This window comes from Passer domesticus, chromosome 17 (genome assembly GCF_036417665.1).
Source record: "Passer domesticus isolate bPasDom1 chromosome 17, bPasDom1.hap1, whole genome shotgun sequence".
Taxonomy (NCBI): domain Eukaryota; kingdom Metazoa; phylum Chordata; class Aves; order Passeriformes; family Passeridae; genus Passer; species Passer domesticus.
In genome coordinates this window covers 2599662-2620510 of record NC_087490.1, presented here as the reverse complement: position 1 = coordinate 2620510, position 20849 = coordinate 2599662, and the positions used below count along the sequence as shown (strand labels likewise).

Here is a 20849-nt window from a genome sequence, read left to right as displayed (position 1 = left end):
GCTTATATGTGCTGCTCTGAGACTCACAGAGACAATCAGCAGAGGAAGGCAAAGTTACCATTGTTAATTTAGAAGGGTGAGGATTTTTACGGAGTTTTTTTTATATGTCTCATTTTTTAAACTGTTAACTCTTTCAAAAACTCATCCAAGTATGAATTCCTGTGGGGACAAGTAATTGAGAGGACTTGACTTATCAGCTAAATCTCATCAGTTTACTTCTACCAGCCCCTTGCAACACGAAGGATGGCAGCCTACCACAGATGAACAGCCAGGTTTCTCTTTCCCTAAAGGAATGAACCACACTGCCCAATGTGAATGGTACCTGATCCTGCCCCTCAGGAACTGCATGGGGGCCCTGGTCCATATTCCACCACCTCTGAACAACCCAGATACTCAGACTCTGAAGTGCTTCACGCTCATGTCCAAGAGAACTCTTTATTATGTTTACATAGAGCATGAGCAATGTGGAAAACACTGGAAATTCTGCATCAGTGGCTTGGTTTCTGGACAGCATTGGAAATGGTGATGCAGCTGCTCACGTCGTGGCTGCATTAGGAGGTGTGCAGTGTGCCACGAGGAGCCAAAGCTTTGCGCTTCCAGTTGGGAAGCACCCACCTCTGGCACATTCACTGCTTGCTCCTCTAGTGCCACAGTTACGTGCTCAGCTGTCAGCTTTTCCTCAACATCACTTCGAACTTGCAATTGTAGTACCTCGGAACTTGTAATTTTAGTACAAAAGCACAGTTTTTGAAACCAATCCTACTAATCCACAAGACCGTTCCCATTCCCTCTCCTCCCCCCTCCTCCCAATCCCATCCCAACTCATCCCATCCCCCATGCTCCCACCAACACATGCCTCCTTCCCCTCCCTCTCACCCCGGTCACACAGCAAATGTCCTGATGCTGCAGTTCCAAGCCATGTGTCCGCCCCAGCCTATGTGATCCAATGGTCTCTGACCAGGTCCCTTTGTTCAGACGTTCATACAAAACACACAATAGGAAAAAAACAAAACAAAAGGAGCCAGACACAAGAGGGAGACACACTGCCGGGCTCCAGCTCTGGCCTCTGAGCCCTTCCACTAAGCTCCACAGCACTAGGCTCTTGGGGTACCTCCTTTCACACTCAAGGCTGCAGGTCCCAAGGTTTCCAAGGTGCATAGGAAAAGGAAGAAAGGAAGTAAACTACAAGCCTGTTTCTGTTTTAGGTTCCCCCCAACCCCTTTCCCTCAACCCAATGGCTGCTGGAGGATATTCTTGACTCCGACAGGTCTTTTCCCGTCTTCCAGTGAGACCCTGCCTGGGGACCAGGTTCACTGTAAGTCACTGGTTCCTCTCTGGAACATGGGCAGTGGGTTTGGCAGCGAGGGGAGGGAGCGGAACACGTTGTGGGGGGACGACAGGCTTTTGTCTCACAGCAGGTGGGGGGGGAAGATGTCAGGGAAGGCGAGAGAAAAGAGCCAAGGGAAGCCGGTCAAGCTGGCCCTCTGCTTGATGTTTGTGCTCAAAATTTCTCCTTGGGGTTGCTTCAGCGTGCCAGCTCCGGCCGGTTGCTCAGTCACCTCTCGCAGCCCTGCTGAGAAAAAGCACGTGGCGGGGTGCTTCCGGCTGCTTCATCCTCTGGCTGGCTGCCCTCGTGCCCGCCGGCGATCTCAGAGTCGCAATCAAGCGCCTCATAGATGGTCGGCAGCGTGGTCTGCTGGCTGAGGCGCTTGCGCAGGCCCACGAGCAGCGGCTGCGGCATGGAGGAGACGTCCACGTTGTTGCCGAGGTCAACCCAGGCCAGGCAAGGGAACTTGTTCATGTCCTTCATGGTGTCAGTCAGCTCCTTCATGGTGGCCCGCGTCAGGCGGTTGCCGTTGAGGGACAGGTGGGTGAGCTTGGGGAGCGCCCAGAGGAAGGGCAGCAGCAGGCGCACCATGTCGTCGTTGAGCTCCGTGAAGCTCAGGTCCACCGAGGTCAGGCGGTCCCCGTTGTTCTGCAGGTAGTAGGCCATGCGGTGGACATCCCGCATGGTCAGGGGGATCCCTGACAAATCCATGGAGTCCTGGCTCACCTTCTTCTGCAGGCTGGTCTTCAGGCTGATGGTGGAGAAGGGGAGACATGGAGAGAGGTCATGAAGGTTTAAGCGTCATTAAGGGGAGCGCTCCCATCCATCTCACCCAAGTGAGAGAGCATTTGGGACAGGGAGAACTCATTAACAACATGGGCTAGAACGTTAAGGAAAGGGTTAACAGAGCTCACAAATGCTTGTTTCAAGCATTTGCACCATACCTCAGGGCAGACTGTTCTGGGGCTTTGCTGTGTATTTTTAGCACTTACACATAAACTTTGCCAGGACTGGCTCAACACAGGTTGCTAAAGTGTCTCCCACTAGCAGATGTCAAAGGGTTTGTCTGTATGTGCCCATACAGGCGCTCATGCATAGAAAGCAAAAATAACCAAGGCAAGCAAACTTTCCAAAAGCACTGGTTTACTCTGTGTGGGGGCTGTTTGTGAGCTGCCTCTCCAGGTGAATGCCAAGGTCTGTGCTACAGAGGAGAGCCGTGTTAAATGTCTGAGAAATTGATGCTTCATCAGGAAAACAAGAGATAGGCAAACTGCACTCCAGGAATGGATTTACTGCGTGTCCCTTTAAAAGCCTTCACAAGCAGCACTTAGTCAGTAAGCAGCACCAGTGGCTGCCTATTTGGGTCTCTGTGGTCAGCAGATCATCTGGGATCTGCTGCAGCTACGAGGAGGCAGGGAGGGCATAAGGGTGCTAAGAGAGGGCTTCAGCCATTTCTTTTATTGTCTGCCTGGCCAAGGGAGTGAGGAGGAGGTAGGAAAGCTGTGTTGTGAGGCTGCTGGGATGCAAAGAGAGTGGGGTATGGAGCTTAATGATGGACTGTGGGTTCGTAAGAGTGCTGTGAGAATGGGAACTGTGGGGCTACAGGAGCTGTTGGGGGCTGTGTTCCAAAATTGAGTAGAAACGTGTGTTGGTGTAACACAGGAGAACCTAATCCCTTACTGTAAATTGTGTTAATCTTGCTGCTCTTTCAGACACATCTTGCCTTAAGGACATGGGAGCCCTGGTAGGACCCCCCCAGTCATGTGCTCAGGGGGTCTTGTAAGTGCCATATTGAGTTTGGGAGGATCAGGGTGGGTTAAGCATTAACCACCACTTTGAAGGTCCCCACTCTTCCTATCTGGCTCTCTGTAGTGTCCTGCACACCTGTGGCACAGCCAGTCCCTGAAAGCAATGGGTACATGGGGACATGCAATTTCCTTGGAGGAGGCTACAGCACCGCAGGAGCTCCCGTGGCAGGTGAGAATGTCCCCACAAGCCTCAGCATTGCCAGGCCCTGCTGGAGCTCTGCAGAGCATGTGGCACTGCCTCTGAGCTTTGCTTTACATATGCACTTCGTGGCATCCTAGAAATTTCAGCCCTTAATAATCCCCTATAAGCATGTGTTGACATAAGTCAGTAAATGTGCACCAGTGCAGGCCACAGCCCTCTGTGGACATGTTCAACACTGGCACAAACCTGCAGCTGCACTTCCTTGTAGGAGCATGAGGCAGAAAGACCTCGTGTCCTGCCCTGTCAGTTCTTAAGCCCACAAATTCCTGCCCTGGGTTTAGCAGTGCTTTGTTCAGGGTACTTCCATGTGTCCTTGTATTTCCCATGGGAATTCACTGTGCAAGGCTGAAACCATAACTGCAAGCATGCATTTGGACTAATGAGCTGTCACTGCAGAGAGCTAATAACAGCATGAATTAACTTCTATTCACACCTGAAGCATTGTAAGTAAAATGTATTACAAAATATTTACACATCAGATGACCCACACCACACCTCAGTGGATCACAGGAGGGGCAAGGGGAGCAGTGCTTTTCTGTCCTGTCAAACAGCAGGGACTGATGTGCTGGGGAATTATAATTAGTCTGAGCACACAAGGGAGATCTCCAAAGGGCCTTGAAGATGGTACTTGATATCCCTCCACTATCTGGGCCCCAGAGATGGGACTGTGAAGAATTAATCCACCACATAGGATTCCACATTGTAGCAGCAGTGCAGTTCTCTTACGTGCTGCAGCAGCAGGTGTGAACTGTGCATGCTGTGGTCTGGGTGGCACTGAGCAAGTCTCCCTTTTCCTGCTGATCCAAGACATGCTTGACATCAGCCCAGGCTTCTGGGAGCTCTATTTCTTCAACTCTCTTGAAAAACTATGTGTGTGTTTTGGTATAGTTTGTCACCAATCACTGTGCAGTGGTGTAGCACAGTCTACCACAAAAGAGGGTTCATCTTGGATGAAATTTATCAGGGACCATCCTCGAAGCTGGAAACATCTCAGGTTTCCCCTAGCACAACACCAGTTAACCTTTTAGTCATGCTAAGTATTTTATCTGGGTGTTTGATCTGGAGTACTTGTTCTAGCAGAACAGAGCATCCAATGCACAGTGCAGGTGTGCATTCATGTGGATCAAGTGAAACAGGGAAAAGTGAAATGGAGTGTGAACGTGAGTGCACAGGGTAACTGTCCCCTGGATCCACCAGGGGCTGATACAAGGGATACAGCAGCCTTCTCTGGCCTGTAGGGGTTTAGAATAAGCCTTTCTTGGGAGTGTGGGGAATACAGGATAAACAAGCATAGGAACAAGCCTGTAAGTACTTCAGTGCCTGTTCTGTATGAACACAGCTGGTGGCTCCTGGAAATCCTCCTCCCCAGGCAGATCCTGGGTGGGTGGGGGACACAGAAAGGGACACAAGCATAGGGGCACATTCCCCAGCCCTAAACCTTGTCTCTGTCTGTGCAAAGCCTCCTCAGACCTTCCCTTTTACAAAGCTCCAGGGCACGAGGCTGGTTTGGAGTGGGGATGGGAGCCAGGCTGGAGTGGGGACCACTGGAGGGCACGTCTGAGCCGGCTCCGCTCCGCTGCCTCAGCACCAGGTGCCGTTTTTCCTGTCTGCAGCAGCAGCTTTCTTAAAAGGGGACAAGTTTGAGAGGCTCTTGGGGTCCCCTCTGGAGCGACTTGGCTCTGAGTGCAGACAGTGATGACTGAAGGGAAATGTCTGAAAGACAAAAGCAATGTGCTCGTCTGTCTCTGCCGGTTGAGCCTCCCTCCCCTCCTGTGGCTGCCGTGTGGAGACTGCAGTAATAAGTCACAGATCGTGCTCTCACCACAACAGGTACCTTCTGCTGCTCTCCCCAGCACCGAGCCAATACCCCAAGGAGGCTTTAATCAAGCAGACAAATTATCTTCCCATAATTGATTCTCCAGACTGGACTGCTCCCAGCTGAATGTGCTTAAACCGTCCTGTCCTGTGCCAGAGCCCGCCCTCCCTTCTTTGCTGGCTGGTTTTTCTTTCCTTTCCTGTGTTTTTTGCTGCTTCCTTTTGCCCTCATTGCTGTACCTGCCAGGGTGACTCTGGGCCTCCTGTCTCAGGACGGGGGGCTCCCTCCTGTGTTTAAGCTGTTCTCTTGCCTATAAAAATGCCTCTTGTAGGGATGTGTTTGTAGGAGCCTCATCCTGGTGAACACAGCCCTATGCTGCAGCCAGGCCCTCAGCTCTCTGGTAAGTGCTGAAGCATGAGATGCAACACCCCACGCATGCTGTGAACCCTGGCAGCATCCTCCTCGCCTCCCTGGTGTTTCTGTGCAGCTCCAAGAGGCACAACTAAACCCATCCCTAAGGCAAGGCATGGAATAGCTACCCACTCTCTCTATTGCTTTAGGGGAAAATGGGTCTGCAGTCAGAAATGGGTCAAGGAGATGTGGGTAGATGCTTTACTCTGAATTATTTGGCACTTGATATTTTTTGGAGGTCTGTTAAGCTCTGTTTCTTGGGGGGAGAGGGGCATGGTACACAGAGCACCAAGCTCTCAGTCACTTGTGCAGCAGCTGAGAAAATACTAGGTTTATTTCCAAGGAAATGGGTCATGCATTATCCCCTAATTTTTGTACTTGAAACAGGCTTTAAGATTGCTTCAGCTGCAGAAGGCTTTTTTTCTTTTGTGTGATATACAACAGCTACTTAGCAACGTGGCTCTTGATGCCCGTGGGACTTGTGGACAGAGGCTGCAGAGCACCGGGGGCTGGACCAACCTACTGCTTCTGCAACTGGTGCTCAGGGCACATTTGTAATTGTGAGGATTTGCATCTAACAAGGATCTGCACCCTGGATGCAAGGCAGCAGACTGTGTTTGTATTATCTGCAGCAAGCCTAGAGAGGAAACAGCCCCCCACTCCCTCAAATGCTGGAGAAATGGCTTGCAAGTGAGAAATTCTTGGAAACTTTGAGCAAGAAACAAGGACAATCAGCAGCCCAGCCCCTGGGATGCCTGCCTGGGGGTGCAGCAGTCCTGTTTATAAAGGATCAGCACCCTGCTTGCAGCCCTTGTCCACCCCTGCTGAGGGATGGGAGCTCTTTGAGGTACATCTCCTTGCTTCTCATGTGAAAGGTTTTACTTTGCATTGTTCCCAACTCCCTTCTTGGGGTGTGGCCTTGCTCCCAAGGACAAGGAGGCAGTCTTCCTCCCGCCCTCACTGCCACTTATCCCTTCCCTGGGTGCCAGCTCTACTCTTCAGCAGGCATTACCAGCAGTCCCTAGGCTGCACTTTGAGCCTGGCTATGGGAGATCCATTCTGGATCACTCCAGACAGAGCAGGGGCCTGACAGACCTGTGGGTGTCTGGAAATAAAATCCTCAGTGAGAAATGTGGGCTGGGAAAGAGGTGAAACCATCTTGTGCTTCCCAAAGATTTATTTTGGGATAAAAATCTTCCTCTTTCCACTAACACCCAGCCAGTGCTCCAGCCTCCTGGGAACTCAGCTAGCACAAGCAAATACAGAGCTTGTCTTGAAATGGTCCAATTAGGAGATCTGAAATTAATTGCTAGTTGTTTGTCTCCAGGATCTGCCCCAAGAAAATTAACCCTCAGGCCATCTTCCAGGTCCTTCTTCAAGTCCATGAAGCTGCAGGCTCAGCATGTTTGGTTATTTTATTAGCACTGAATCCCATCAATTTCTTGCTCATCAGCTAAATTCTTTGGTGGCAGCACAGAAGGGAAGTCATGGCTCCTGAGTGTTGCCCTGTTGGGACTTGTAGAGTCACAGTGGTGTCTGACCTCTTGTTAGCTTGGTGGGGTTTGGGGGAGCTTGTTCAGCCCAAGAATGTTGAAGTTCCTGGAGTCTCAGCTCATTTCCTTGTCTCCATGCTATGGAGAAAGGCTGGGAGGAGACAGTAAGAGAGGAATTTTGCTAATGAGGGGTGCTCACTACTTCATGCCTATTTCTCTGGAGAATTGCCAGCTTTCTACCCCTCTGTCTTTTATTTTTACATTAAATTTGTCTCCAAATATAAAACTTTGCTGATGCCAGAAATTCCCATTAATGTGTATCCCCTCTGTCATTAACAGGCACTGCCGGTCGTGGCTAATTAGCCATGAGTCAGGTATCTCTCAGCTGCTCTTTCTTGCACAGAACCTCAGGCATGTCTGAAAGGCTTCCCTGCTTTGAGCAGTGATTTAGGGGATGGATTCTGAGCTTTTTAATTGCCTACTTAGCATAATCTGCTTGCTTTTCTTCCCCAGTGGCACAGGGTGCTGCTGTGCAGGGCTGGCTTTAGCTGCCTCTAATGCAACATGGAAAAAGAAAGAGAAGCCTCAAAAGTACTGAGCTGGACTAACCCAGCCCCAGCTGATCCAAGGCTGGGCCTGGCCCTGCTGTGAGGATGGAGGCAGTGCACAAATAGGTCACTTCCTTGAGAACTCCCTTAGTCACATCCCCATCCTTGTGCCCAAGCTCTTTTGACCAGCTGTGGAGAGGAGGCAAAGGTAGCCTTTCTCCTGTCTCACTCCCAGCTGGGGTGGGACATGGAAATCAGCAGCTGTTGATGCAGCTCAGTGCCTCTCTCTTCCTGCCTCTGCTGTCACTCTGTCCTTGAAGGTGTAAATATCATGTATTGACCCATGTCCTTGTCAGACCTTCAACTGGGTAAGAGTCACAAAGGCACAAGGTCTCTGCTGATTGCTTTTAACTACCCCCTTCCACCCAGCCTCTGTTATTTCACTCACTGTCTCTCCACCAAAGTGTCCTGCTTCTCTTGCCTGCCAGCCTTGGCCTTTTTACTCCTGACTCTGACAGGGCAGTGTCAAGCTGCTGGGTGACCCTTTCTGCCACCTCTGACAGCCTTTCCAAATGTGTGGGCTCTTGATGCTGCTGGGAACCCTCCTCAGGGGTAGTGTTTGGGATGCTCTGCACTGTCAGATGAGGGCACAATTCCTGCCTGTCCACAACTCATCCACCAGCTCATGTCTGTTCACCTGACATCTCTGGGAGCAGCAGTTTCTTGGAAACAGTGTGTGGGGCAGCTCCTGTGCTCCCATAGGATGTTTACCATGTGGCTTTAGTTAACTGACTTGGCTTCCCCTCCCTAGAGCAGGAATGATGGTGCCTGTTTGCCCTGTTGCATAAGGGTGACACAAAGCTCTAGTTAATATTCTCCTCATGCCATGTGAAGCCTGGGATCTCATCTGCCAGAACTGTCAGCCTCAGTGCTGAGTGATGTTTTCAAGGAAAAAAAAAGATGTGAAGCCCTTTAGAGCTGTTTCCTTGAAGTCCTCTAGACACAAGTGCTTTCACTGCATTTTAAAAGTGCATCTAATGCTGCAATGTCTGGCCAATGCACATCAATAACAGAAAGGGAGCAACAAGCCCAGAAGGGATACTCTGCTCTCCACCCACTTTGGATTAGCCGTGATGAAATTCACTCAGATGAGCAAAGTAAAGCTGTGGTGAGATTTGTGGAAAGGAAAGGCCATATACATGTGGTTTGGGAGTTAACTCCATGCACACAACTGCCTTTGCTCTGCCAGAACAGGCCACTGTGTGAAAAATTTGGGGTTTTTTTTTTTCACAATTATAAAGCTGTGTGTCTACTGCCTGCCTGCTATGTGGATCCAGGTTTGATCCTCTGCACTCAGGAAAGGAAGTAGTTACACTAAAGTAGCCAGCTCTGGGGATGATGCAAGTGGAAGATGCATTAAGGTTCCCTACATGGCCTTGCCAAGACAGTTCAGTTGTAATCCAGAGCTTCCTAATCACAGTACCAGACTGTGATCCAGCTCTCCAGACAAAGGCAGTCTTCACCTGATACCCTTCTCCCTCTCTGCTCTGAACTGCAGCCCAGTGTGTCTGGCCCTCAAAAATAATACACCCTCTGGGTCCCACCCTGTTCTGGCAGCAGATGGTGACAGTTTTATTGAAATCAGCATGGCAAGAGGCCCCAAGAATTCTGAAAACAAGAATTAATAACATCTAAAAGTTCTTCATCTGTCAAAATGCCACAGAAGTGGCACTGATAGCCTAAAAGGTCGATGTCTGTATAATGGAGCATTTCTTAATCCATTACTCTTTACACACTAAACATCAATTTAATGAGAAAGTGAAGCTGGAGTTATACAACACTCCAGGATGTATTCTGCTCGTTAAGTGGGAGTGATCTATACAACTGTAAAATGGTGCTAAAACTAAATTCCCTCTAGGATATGAAGGACTGAAAATTGTGTAGTAGTTATGCTAGTCCCTGCTGCAAAAAAATGCTGCAGAAATCTTATCCTCCAGCTTTTGAGCTTTCAATTTTAAAACCCCCAGAGTAAATCTGCAAGAGCTTATCTTCCTACTTTGATCAGGCAGCCAACCCAAGTAGGGCAGTGCCAGTGGGGTGCAGGCTGTTGGCTGCAAACCCGAGACAGGATTTTGCAGGAAAGGAGCCCCTTCTTTTCAGTGTGGCAAACTCAGTCTGAGTATCACCAGGGCAGCTGAAATGGTCTCTGTGGGTGGCTGCACAGCTGGGGACTGCAACCCTTCCTTGTACAAGGCATACAGGCACTCCAGGGAACCCACAGGCATGGAGGCAGGGCAAGCTGCTCCCAGCTTCACCTTCAGCACTTTGGTCAAGCACAGAAACCAGACAGAGCCTGGGCTGGATGTCTCCTGCTCCCTCCAGCTGCTGTTGCATTGAGTCCATGACCCACAATAAGCTTTCTGTACGGGCTCTGCCTGTGGACTGAAACAGCACTGCTTGAAGAAATGTCTCTTACCCTTTCTGCCTTACCAGTTCATGGGTGGCTCAGGTGTGTACCTGCTGGATGTGGGTCCCTCTGAGAGTAGCTGGGGATGTAACTGCTGTTAGTTTTTTTGTGACCCACTGGTTTGGCAGTGGGGACAAACACCTGGTGCGTGATCTGACTCCAGAATTGCAGTACCACATCTCCATAACAGCCCAAATGTAATTAAAACCTGGCAGATGCTCCAAGCTCTCTGTATGGCTGGGCTTGCTAATTATCTCCTGGACCCATCTAACATGATGCAGAAAGTAAAAATTGCATTTCAGAGAACAAGGGAGTCCGGCATCAGCTCTGTGAAAGCCAGATGCCAAAGCCCAGGAGGCTGCAAAAGCAAGAGGAGAATTTGGTTTCTGAATGTGGTCTCATGCACAGATTCCTCCCTGCTGTCCTTAACCCCCACTAGATTTTAGAAATTCCTTCAAAGTATTGCTGCTCTTTGCAGGAGCTAAAGAGCAGGAAGGGTGCAAGCCAAGGGCACAGGGTTTAAGACAGACACTATAGTAAAATTCTCCCACTAGCAGACAGAGGGAGGTGCAGAATTTGGATCATGACAAAAACAGCCTGCCTAAACAAACTGATGCCTTGGTATCTCCAAATGAAGCAGCTATTTCTTGCCTTCCTGCTACTGGCAACACCCATTTTCTTGCAGCGGCCTCAGATGCCAACTCTGCAGGCATCTTTTGCTGCAAACTGCAAACCATTTCATCTCCACACTTAAAAGAGAAAGCACTGCTGTTAAATATTTCATCAAAATTAATTTGTGCCTTACGTAACACACTGTAACTGGGTGTGGTAGCCAGGCAGGCCAGCCCATTTTAGACCTATTGCACATTGCCTTGTTGCCCTCTCCCTGCTTTTTCTGTACCTGGCCAATACCTGGGGCCTGACCCCTCTGTGTGGGGTGCTCACGGGAACCAGAGCTCTTCCTCTGGCCACAAACCTTCCCTCTGTTGTTACTAAGTGATGGGTTTGCAGCACTTTGCAGTCCTCTGCTGTCCCCAGGCTGTGCAATCACAGGGATCACTTCCAGTTTGACTCTTCATCCTCAAGTCCAGCTGGAAAAGAGGTTTTCCTGCAAGCAGGAGTTTGGATTCTGAACTACTTCTCTTTAAACTTGGGAGGAGACAGGGGTGAGGTCAGAACTGCCATCTCCAGTATTCTGCAGGATCCTACAGGGAAAATGTCATTAAGTGGGTCTGGAAAAGGATTCACTCAGCTCTGAAAGCTCAGTCTTGTTCTGTGCTGTGGTTGCCACCTGCAAAGCAGCACAAACAGTCCTGCCCTTGGGGTGCTGGGGGTGAGAGCTCTGGGAGTGCTCAGCTTCTGGCAAAGTGGGGCTACAGGTGCAAGAGGCAGATGGCCTGGAAATCATGGCATTAGGGGTTTTATTCCTTAAGATGCACTGGGAACCTGCCTCTGAGTCAGAATGAAAGGTATGATGGAAATGTCAATTCTCATGGGGGATTTTAAGTTGCTGGCACACACATCAAAGACCAAAAGCATCAGAAATGCCCAAGGCCACTCTCAGAGTGCTGCTGATTTTGCATTTCTTTTTATTCTATCCTGCATTTATTCCAGTGAATCTAATGGGGATGACATGAGCTCTTTTCTTAGTCACTTCTCTGTCTTTTCTTCAGCAGTGGTGATCTGTGTCATAGGAACAGGGTTTGCTCCAAGAAAATGACAGAAGGAGGGGTGGATTTAAAGTACATGGGGATTGCTCTTTATCTGGGCAGAAAAACCAGCAAGTGGCAAGCAGGGAACAAGTGTGGGTGTCCAAATACACTTCTAATAGTGAAAAGCAGTTGCCATCCAGGAGCTGTCAGTGACCAGCATGCTCTGAGCTGGGTTTTCTGTGCATCTGCACCATCCCAGGGCCCTCTCCAGGTGCTGGCAGAGAAGTGGGAGGTAAGAAGGATGGTCACCTCCCTGCCAGCCACCCCAGAGTGGTTCCTGCTGAATGGGTGATCAGCTAGTGGTGCTGCCTTGTAATGGGACACTTTTCCCATTACAGGGAAGCTTTAAACTAGGGTGTGGTGCAGAGCTGGGAACAGCCCCCTCTGGCACACGGGTGTTTTTGCAGGCTGGCAGCCCTGGCCATGCTCCTGGGCCAAACACCCTGCAGGCCCTGCAGGAGGGGTGTCTGTGCTGTGCCCTCGTGGGGGATTGATTTCAGCACTTTGCAGAGGGTGAGGAACTGTAACTCCACACAGAAAGGAGCAAATGGCAAAACACATCACAGAGAGGCCTGTTGGGGCTGGGTTTTGGAAGAGGCTGCTCTGCACAGTTTTCAGTCCTCTGAAAGGAGGGCAGTCTCTCTGAGGAGGGGAGTGGTGGCAGGCTGGGATGGTGCTTGGCTGCAGCACCGTTTGCCCAGGCACATCCCCTCTGTGCCCACCCAGACACCCCCTGCCAGGCTCTTACCACACTTGGGACTTCCTGCGGGGCATCCCGTGCCGGTGCCATTTCGAGTGCGGGGTGAGGTGGTAAATCAGCTGCCTGCAGATCCTGTCTGAGGATTTCCAGGGGTCATATTCCTAAAGGGAAAGGGACAGCTTAGACTGCCTGCACCACAGCAGAACATGAGGAGGGCAGAGGAAGATAGGAAAGGAATAAAGATGGCAGTGGAGCAGGGTCATGTATGTAAGGGAGCAGATGAAGAGGAGAGAGAATGAAAGAGGAATAGTGAGAAGGCCTGAGATGCCTCTGCCACATGCCAACTCCTGCTGGGGTGCAGGAGGAGCAGGAGGAGTTCTGCACTGCCAGGAAGACCCCAGCCCAACCAGCATGTTCCTGCCCAGAGCAGGGCTACAATTTCACAGCCTACCCAGGAACAAGTGAAACTCAGAAAAGGAGATCCTTTTCTAGGGCTGTGGCAGGGGTGACTGACAATGCCCTGTTGCAGGGACCCCTATGCTGCCAACTCCTTGTGTTACAGGGCTGTGCTACATTTCTATTAATTACCTTGCTGCCCTGCTTCCCCAGACTCTGTCTCTGGACTATCTGACACCCTGATGTGGAAAGGGCAGTAAGTGGCACCCTTGGCCCACCCCAAGGTGCTTCTTGCTCCTCCTGCAGTGACACACTGAATCCACAACCTCCTGTGTTCTAGCTGGGAGATGTCAGGACAGGGAACTTAGTCCATAGTCCATCTTACTTCCTTGCAGTCCACTCTGCTACTGGAGGTTTGAGTTTGGGAGCTTGCAATGCCAGCAGTTCCCTCCTGCCCCTGCACTAACTTGTCAGGAAAAGAAGGCACCCACATGGTTGCTGCCTTCCTGGGTTATTTTTGCACATGTTCTTTAGTGCCATGACTTGGAACAGAACCTCTTCCTCGGCTGAAGCAGAATGGCAAATGGCAGCTGCTGAAGGCTGGGACTTCTGCCTTCTCTATTGTATTTTCCAGTTGCTGACAGACACCTGCATTCCCACCCCTCAGCCTTCCAGCCATGGGGCCACATTGCATTTAGGGATTTGATAGGTGAACACCCAGTAAAGCTGTCAGGGAATGCACTGATTTATCCCTTACTGTGAGCAGTTAAAGCACTGCACTGGGGGCCAACAGCTGCTCTGTGACTTTGCTCAGCAGTCCCTGAACCAGCTGAACTCCCCAGGGATGCACTGCCAGCCTGTGGCAATCCTCCTGTGCCACGGGGAGAGGGATCCCAGCCTTCTGCTCAGCTGAGCACCCCCTGATCCCCATCCCAGCCTCCCTAGGAACCCCACAGGGACTGGCCCATGCCTTTGGCTTAGGTGCCTTGCTCTAGACTCCTGCTGTGCCGGCAGGGCTGCAGCTGGCACTCTGCTGTCACCTACAACAGCAAACCTCTCCAAGTGGGTGCACGTGCACAGCAGGCTCCAGTACAGAGCTGGCACAAAGCCCTGCGAGCGATTGTTGGCTCACAGCTGAGTTACCCTCCTGTTCTTTCCTGTGTGCTCCCTGATCTAATTTCCACTGACAGACTGGGAATTGCACTCAGCCTGCTTGCCTGTAATGCAGTTACACCCACCAGATGCTCAGCCAGGGTCGGAGAGGGGACGTGGGCTGGCATTGTTCTGGGAAGGGTGCTGGTGCTGTAGGTATTGAATTTCTACAAGCATTTAATTAAACCTCTGCTGGCCTTGAAGGGCAACTCAGGTGCTCAGCATCTTCCTTAGGAATTGGGAAAACAATTTCTTATGTAATGGTACGTGTGTCAGTGCATCCATAAGGCATGAAACTAGAGTGGGGGGATAAGCAGGTGTATAAAAATGGCAATGTGTTATCTGCCAAACACATGGGTACTGGATTAGAGCGAGATCCCCTCCTGCTGCCTGCCCTGAGGGGCACTGCACAGCACGGCCTTGGAGAAGGTCTGGTAGAACAGCTGGAGATGAGGTCAAGTGAAGTGTGGTTAAAGAGATGCTACTGCTGCAACCCAGCCCTTCCTTCAAATGCTTACATGAATTACACAGACATTACACTTGGAAAGGTTTGGTTTTTTTCAGGCTGTGCTGCAGCCTAATAATGATGATTAAACTCTGGCTAAATGTGGTTTGTCTGTTGAGACATGACTGGTTAATTGTTATCAGTGAGCCTCAGGAGATGGCAGAACAAGGTTAGAAATGCCACTAATCTACACCAGGCATTTGGTGTATTCCCTGGGGCACTGCTGCTTGCTCTGAGCTGTGTGTTCTTAATATCTCTCTTTGAATAAAGAAATTCACTCTATTCCTCTCCTTACAAAGCAAACATGACACTTGCCAAGCCTAATGAGCAACATTGCAAATCCAAGTGTCTGTGGTGGCAAAGGGTAACAGAAATCAATGCTGGTTGTGGCAGTGGGACTGGGACACCAGTGATGTTTGTCTGTTCTCAGCCCTGCCTTTCTGTCTCTGCTCTCCTCAACCTCTGAAGCAAAGTGATGGAGCATGCAGGGATACTGTGCACACAACACATTTGTTTCCTGAACCCCCAGTGGCAATATATTCCTGCAGCACCATTCTCTGTGGGGAACTCTGAGAGTTTATGGGGGGAAATAATGCTGGGTTGAGGTAGTTGCATATGGCAAAGGGCCCAGGAAGAGAGAGATGGTTTTCCTGCAGAGATCTCTGCTCTCCTCTGCAGCTCCATGAGCTCTAATTGCTTTGAACCCCGTGATACCAGTGATTGTCTCTCTGCCCTGTGGACACAAAAAGTTATTTTCTAATATCTGTGCACATAGCCATCCCCTCCTTCAGCTGCATTCACATTCTGAGGTAGCTTTAACTGATTTCTACAGAAATATGCCCCACAATCCATATGCTGCCACTGCCAGGGCACACTGCCTGGCTCTGGAGGATTGATTGCAGCACCAGCTGCCCCAGTAGGGCTCTCTGCTTTGTGCTGTGCCAAAGCATTCACTGAGCTGAGGAAGAATTCACCTTTTTGGGACACTGCAGATCTCTGGCAAGGCTCATCAGCAGGTCATGGGAGATGGGATCCACCAAGTTGAGGAAAGTTGCATTTTTGTAGAGCACTTCATTGAGAAATGTTCCTTCCAGTCCTAGGTCCTACAACAAAGACAGACAGTCAGGCACACAGGCTTCCTCAGAGCTATATCCATGGGATGTTCTGAAAGCAGAAAGTAAATCTGATGTGGTGCCAGCTGGATGCCCAGCACAGGAAATTATCCAGCAGAGGTGAAGCAGGCATGTCTGACCAGCATTACTGTGCTGGGGGGTGCAGGCAGCCAGAGAGCTGAATGAGATGCAGTGCTAATTTGAGCTAGTCCACCTTATTTCCACCTACCACAGGAAGGTGAGAATTCTATCATTTCCAGGCTGCCTGGAGCCTGGAGAGAATTAACTTCAGAGAAACACAGTTTTGTCAGCTCCATGTGTGAATCTGCTGAAGAAGCCAAGCAGGAAGGCTGGCTCTAAAGCTGCTTCTCCAATCTCAGCTTTTCTGGAAGAATCAGACCTTTCTCAGGTATTTAGAAGCTGCCATATGCCCTGGTGGTGGCTGGCTGAGCAGAAGTCCTGCCCACCTGTGTGAGTTTAGCTGTGCTGTGAATTTCTCAGGATGAGGTGCAATGGTAAATTTAGAGGTGGCTTTACAGCACAGTCAGAGGAGCTCCTCTTCCATCTTCCACAGTGTGAGTTAGGGGAACAACTGTGGTCCATGCAACTTATCTGTGTGGGTCAGGGATGGGGAACCTTTGGAGGAAACCTCAGCATCTTTGGGAACAAAAAGCCTTCCTGGGGCAGGATAATACTGCAAAGAACAAAGCTGTTTCTTGCTAAGAGGAAAGCAAAGAGCTAATTATTGACACAGTTGTTATAATCAGAAGGCACCACAGAGCTGTGAAAAACAAACACAATTTTTAAAAAATGTGGGAAAGAGAGATCACATATTCGCATGAAAGTGCCACGTGGGCAAAAAAAAAATACCCTAGGTGTAGAAATGTAGAACAGAAAAGCTCCCTAGTAGGGATGGTGCTGGGATTGATTCAGTGGATAAGGAGGGCTCAGATAAGGGAGGGAACAAGTTTTCCCCCCATTCTGTATGCAGCTGACAGGAGAAATGAATAAGCAAATGGGTGCCCCATATGTTCACACTGCTCTACTGAGTGTATGTTTCAGGCACCACCCAGTGACTGAGAGCTAAAAAAAAATGGAGTGAGAGGGGGGAAAAAAGCTGGATGTATGCACATCCATCACCAACAGGGGCAGAGCCATAGCTGGCAGAGGTTTGGGATCTTAACTCCAAGCACCAATCAAAGCCTGTGCTGCATCCTGCTCTGGATATGCTGGATTGAGCAGAAAGCACAACCCCACAGAGACCCTGGCTAGAGACACAGGAAGAGAGAATAAATTAAATACTTTACAGCCCCATCACTCTGTGTACACAAATGACACCCTTAAGGAACCCAAGCAATGGAACAGTCCTGAAGGACAGACAGCCACAGCTGGATATGGGCCAGGAGCCTACCAAGGCATCATGCCAGTGTCTCCCTTAACCATAAGGCTTCAGGGAAATGGAGCCTCCCACACCAAGTGTAATGTGCACAGATGAAGAAAGCTGCCGTGAGGATGGCATGGCTGGGCACGCAGCACTGGATGTCAGAGCAGTAATTAAACTCCCCCAGTTGGAACTATAGCATTAAGATGAATCTGCATTCCCATTATAAATCTTGCCTGCGAGGGTTTTGTAAGTAATATAGCTGTAAATGTTCACTTCACATTGATATTCCATAAATTCTTAGCCCGGAGGCATTTTTCAGCTCATCTTACTTATTTCCCTCTCTCCCTCCCTCTCTCTCTCATTTCTTGGAAAATTTTGTACCACCTAAAAGGTGGCTGCAGACAGCAGAATATCATAACTCTTGCCAGTTCAGCTGGCTTAGTGCTGTTGTCTTAAAAATGACACTTTGCCTTCATCTCAGCACAGGGAAAACAGATTATACCAGACTTTTTGCTGGTGTACGTCTAACGTCTCCCTGGGCTTCAGCTGAGTGATGCCCACCTAGATGAGCAGCAAAGCTGATCTGGCTTCTGCTGGTGGGCATTCTGGGGTGGATGGTGTGCAGTGGAGCTGTCCAAGTGTTCATGTACAAAGCACACATGCACCTGCAGTTTGCAGCTGTTCTCCATGCAGTCCTCTGAAATGCTGGGATCTCACATCTCTGTTAGTGGATCTGCTTCTGCCTGCCTTGCTTGCTTTACATTATCACACCCTCTGAACATCCTAGAACAGTCTGCAGCCTTTTGAAGTCTGCAGCCCACAGGTGAAAAGCCACTGGCAGATCCATCAGCAGGGTCCACCTGCAGGGCTGGGCAAGGGGGGTGTGCTGGGAGCAGCAGGAGGCACACAGGGGACCCCGTGTCCTCTGGTCTGGCTGAGCTCTCTGCTCACCTGAGCAGCCTGCAGTTCCACTCCCACCATTTCTCTGCCTTCTCTGGGGTGTTTGCACCCTGGCCCAAGGCACGGTGACGAGGTGTGGTGTTAAACATCCTCCCTGTCCACTAGAGTGAACAAGGTATCTCTCTTTTTCCAGGTAACAAACAGACCCTCACCTGGGACACATTAATCTGTGGCTCCCGAGAGCGTGACACTGCCAAGGTAAGGAGGGACACGCTGGGGACCAAGCTAAGGGATGAACTTGGCTGTGGAGTGAGGAAAATCTGTGAGTTAGGAAAAAAAGGCTGACCTGAAGCTGACATTGGACACGTGAGGGGGACTGGTGGTGATTACATGACCCCAGACTCGGTGACACCTTAGTGGTGTAAAGCCTCTGCCTCTGAAACCTCTGAGTTCTCAGTGAACCAGAGGCTTTGGGGTGTTGCTGGATGGGTTCCCATCTTGCTTGGTAGAAGATGTTGTGATTACAGGATGCATGTCCCACTGTTCTGCTGTGAGCAGATGGGCAGACAGTCACTGTTTCAACATGGCCAGGCAGAATTGGGGACCAGGAATAACATGGGGAACTGGAAAGGCAGCAGGCAAAATGTGAATGCTCGTGACATGGTAATTCTCAAGCGCAGATGTGGGGAAGCCAAGTGTTTAACTGATCCTGAAAGGAGCTTAGAAATGACCCTCCATTCCATATGGCCCTGGAACTTAGCACTCAAACCCTGCCTGTTCACAGATGGACCTTCTGGAGACCTCCAGGGTCTGTGGAAGGTGTCAGTGCTTCCGTCTCCAGGAGAGGTGCTGAGCACTACAGAAAATGACATTCTGTGGTTCTGGCCTCTGGCATACCCTAGTAAAGCCTGTTCATGTTACATTGCCACATCCATGAAGTGAATGGTCACCTCTCTTTCTTCACAAGCTTCATGTAATACTGCCTCTCCAAAACTGCCTTCCAAATCTTATTCAACCCTTGTCTGCCATACTGGTGCACACACAGAGGTTTGCTGTGAGTTTATCTGTCTGCACATGTGGCAGCAAGAGTGTGGTGCTGGTAACAATCTTCAAGTGAATGCTAAAGTAGTGGACAGGAAAAGCAGAGATGTAATTTTTCATCCTGTGAATTCTTACCTGTGAGTGTGTAGCTTGCTGGTAGCCCAGGGCAGTGAGCACCACTGTCAGATGTGTTGTAAAACCCTGGACATGCAGAGCAGACAGGGCTGTTCATGCAGCTCCCTGCAGCTGGTGGTGTGGGTGAACAAGCATCCAGTGAGCCACTCACACCCAAAGGCCACTTGCCACTAAGGCAAGAAATAATGTACATTCCCAAGATGAAGTTAGATGATCATTATCTAATGAAGCAACATGACAAGCTACAAACTGATGGTGTTTGGTGTCCACATCAGAGGTGGGCTTTGTCCCCTGTGCTATCAGTCAGAGTTGCCTGCAGTTTGGGGCAGCTGAGTTTGGCTGGAAAGTGATGGTAGCAGTGAGTGATGGAGGAGATGGCTCTGTTCCAGCAGCAGGGCTCTGTCCTTAGCATCAGTTTGGCACCACACTGTCTGCACACTGGCTTTTCTGTTCCTGAATGGCGGCAGACTGAAACATGCTCCCACTGATACACTGACCCCTTTACCTCTCCTCTCAGCCTCGACTGTCCCAGAGGTGCCCTCCAAAGCCATTTTGGAGTTTCCCAGATATATCTCAGCCAGTCTGGCTGAGTGGCCGTAATGGGATGTGGTGGCAGTGAGGGCATCAATCCTGAGCACACCCGCGGGCTGGCATGGAGGGGTGTGGGTGAGCACAGCCCGAGCCCGGACCCCCCTTCTCCTGCGTGCAGCACAGTCCCCCTGACAGCTCCCTCCCAGCCCCTCTCTGTGCCCCGGCTGGGGGTCGGGGAGGTGCCTGCTGTCGCCTGGCACGGTGGGCACCGAGCGGCCGACGGACCGGGGCACGGAGCGGGGAGAGGCAGCACAAAGAGCCCCGCCAAGGAGGGCTGCACACCCCAGCGCCGGGGAGGGGGCTCCTCATCCCGCAGCGCGGCCCCTGCGCCAGAGCTCCGGGGGGCTGCAGCCCCGGCCCCGCACGGCCCTTTGTCCCTGCCCCGCATCCCGCATCCCGCACCCCGCATCCCGCGGCAGGTACCTTCCTGAGCAGCCGGAGGATGTGCACGGCGTGCTCCCGCTTGTGCTCGCGGATGGTGGCCTGGATCTCCCGCAGCCACCCCACCCGCCGCACGTAGGGCGCGGGCGAGGCTTTCCGCAGCACCCCGGGCAGCTTCTGCGGGTGCAGGAGCAGCGAGGAGAGGTGGAAGTCGCCCCGGCCGCCCTCCAGCCTGCCGGGGCAGGGCTCCTCGCCGCCCTCCTCCTCCAGGCTGCTCTGCCGGCTCAGCCGGGAGCCCATGGCCGCGCCGCCGCCGCGCTCCGGACCGGGCGGGCTCGGGGCTGCGGGCCGGGGGAGGCGCCGGGGGAGGCGGGGGGTCCGCGCTGCCCCGCCCGGCCGGCCCCGCCCCGGCTCCCCGGGCTGCCGGGGCTCCGCTGCTGCGGGCTCCGTGCCCAGCCCCGCTGCCCCGCTGCGCCCCAGGCGCCTCCTCCTCCCGGGCTTGTTCTGCCGGGAGATGCTCGGTGGGCAAGACAAAGAGAGAGCGGGTGCTGCCGAGACTGCTCCTGCCATCCAGGCATTTTTGGGAGCTATTTTATCCCTGGACAAACTCTTTGAACACCGCAAAAGGTTGTCTAGATTAATGGTAGTTCAAAACACACCATCTGCAGGGACTGCTTCTGTGGGCTGTGTTTGCTATCAGTCTGCTGTTGGACCTAGAGGAGGTGTTTTACTAATCTAGAAGGTGGCAGGAATTTTGCCCACCACCCG

At 51.2% G+C, this 20849-nt stretch overlaps 1 protein-coding gene across 1 annotated transcript; it reads right to left on the bottom strand.

The window, feature by feature from the left end:
• Positions 1-406: 406 nt before the first annotated feature.
• Positions 407-20666, bottom strand: LRRC75B (leucine rich repeat containing 75B). The gene is made up of 4 exons (XM_064392642.1): positions 20124-20666; positions 15512-15640; positions 12533-12645; positions 407-2078 (listed from the first exon to the last, which is right to left on the bottom strand). The coding sequence occupies exons 1-4, from the start codon at positions 20649-20651 to the stop codon at positions 1556-1558; spliced, it is 1293 nt and encodes a 430-aa protein (XP_064248712.1). The 5' UTR covers positions 20652-20666; the 3' UTR covers positions 407-1555.
• Between the last annotated feature and the right edge of the window lie 183 nt (positions 20667-20849).

Excerpts from the sequence above, each read along its gene's own strand:
- LRRC75B (XM_064392642.1), bottom strand. The coding sequence starts at position 20,651 with ATGGCAGGAGCAGTCTCGGCAGCACCCGCTCTCTCTTTGTCTTGCCCA. Across the intron at positions 15,641-20,123 it reads TCCTCCGGCTGCTCAGGAAG|GACCTAGGACTGGAAGGAAC; the intron begins GTACCTGCCGCG and ends TCTTTGTTGTAG. Across the intron at positions 12,646-15,511 it reads ATCTGCAGTGTCCCAAAAAG|GAATATGACCCCTGGAAATC; the intron begins GTGAATTCTTCC and ends CTTTCCCTTTAG.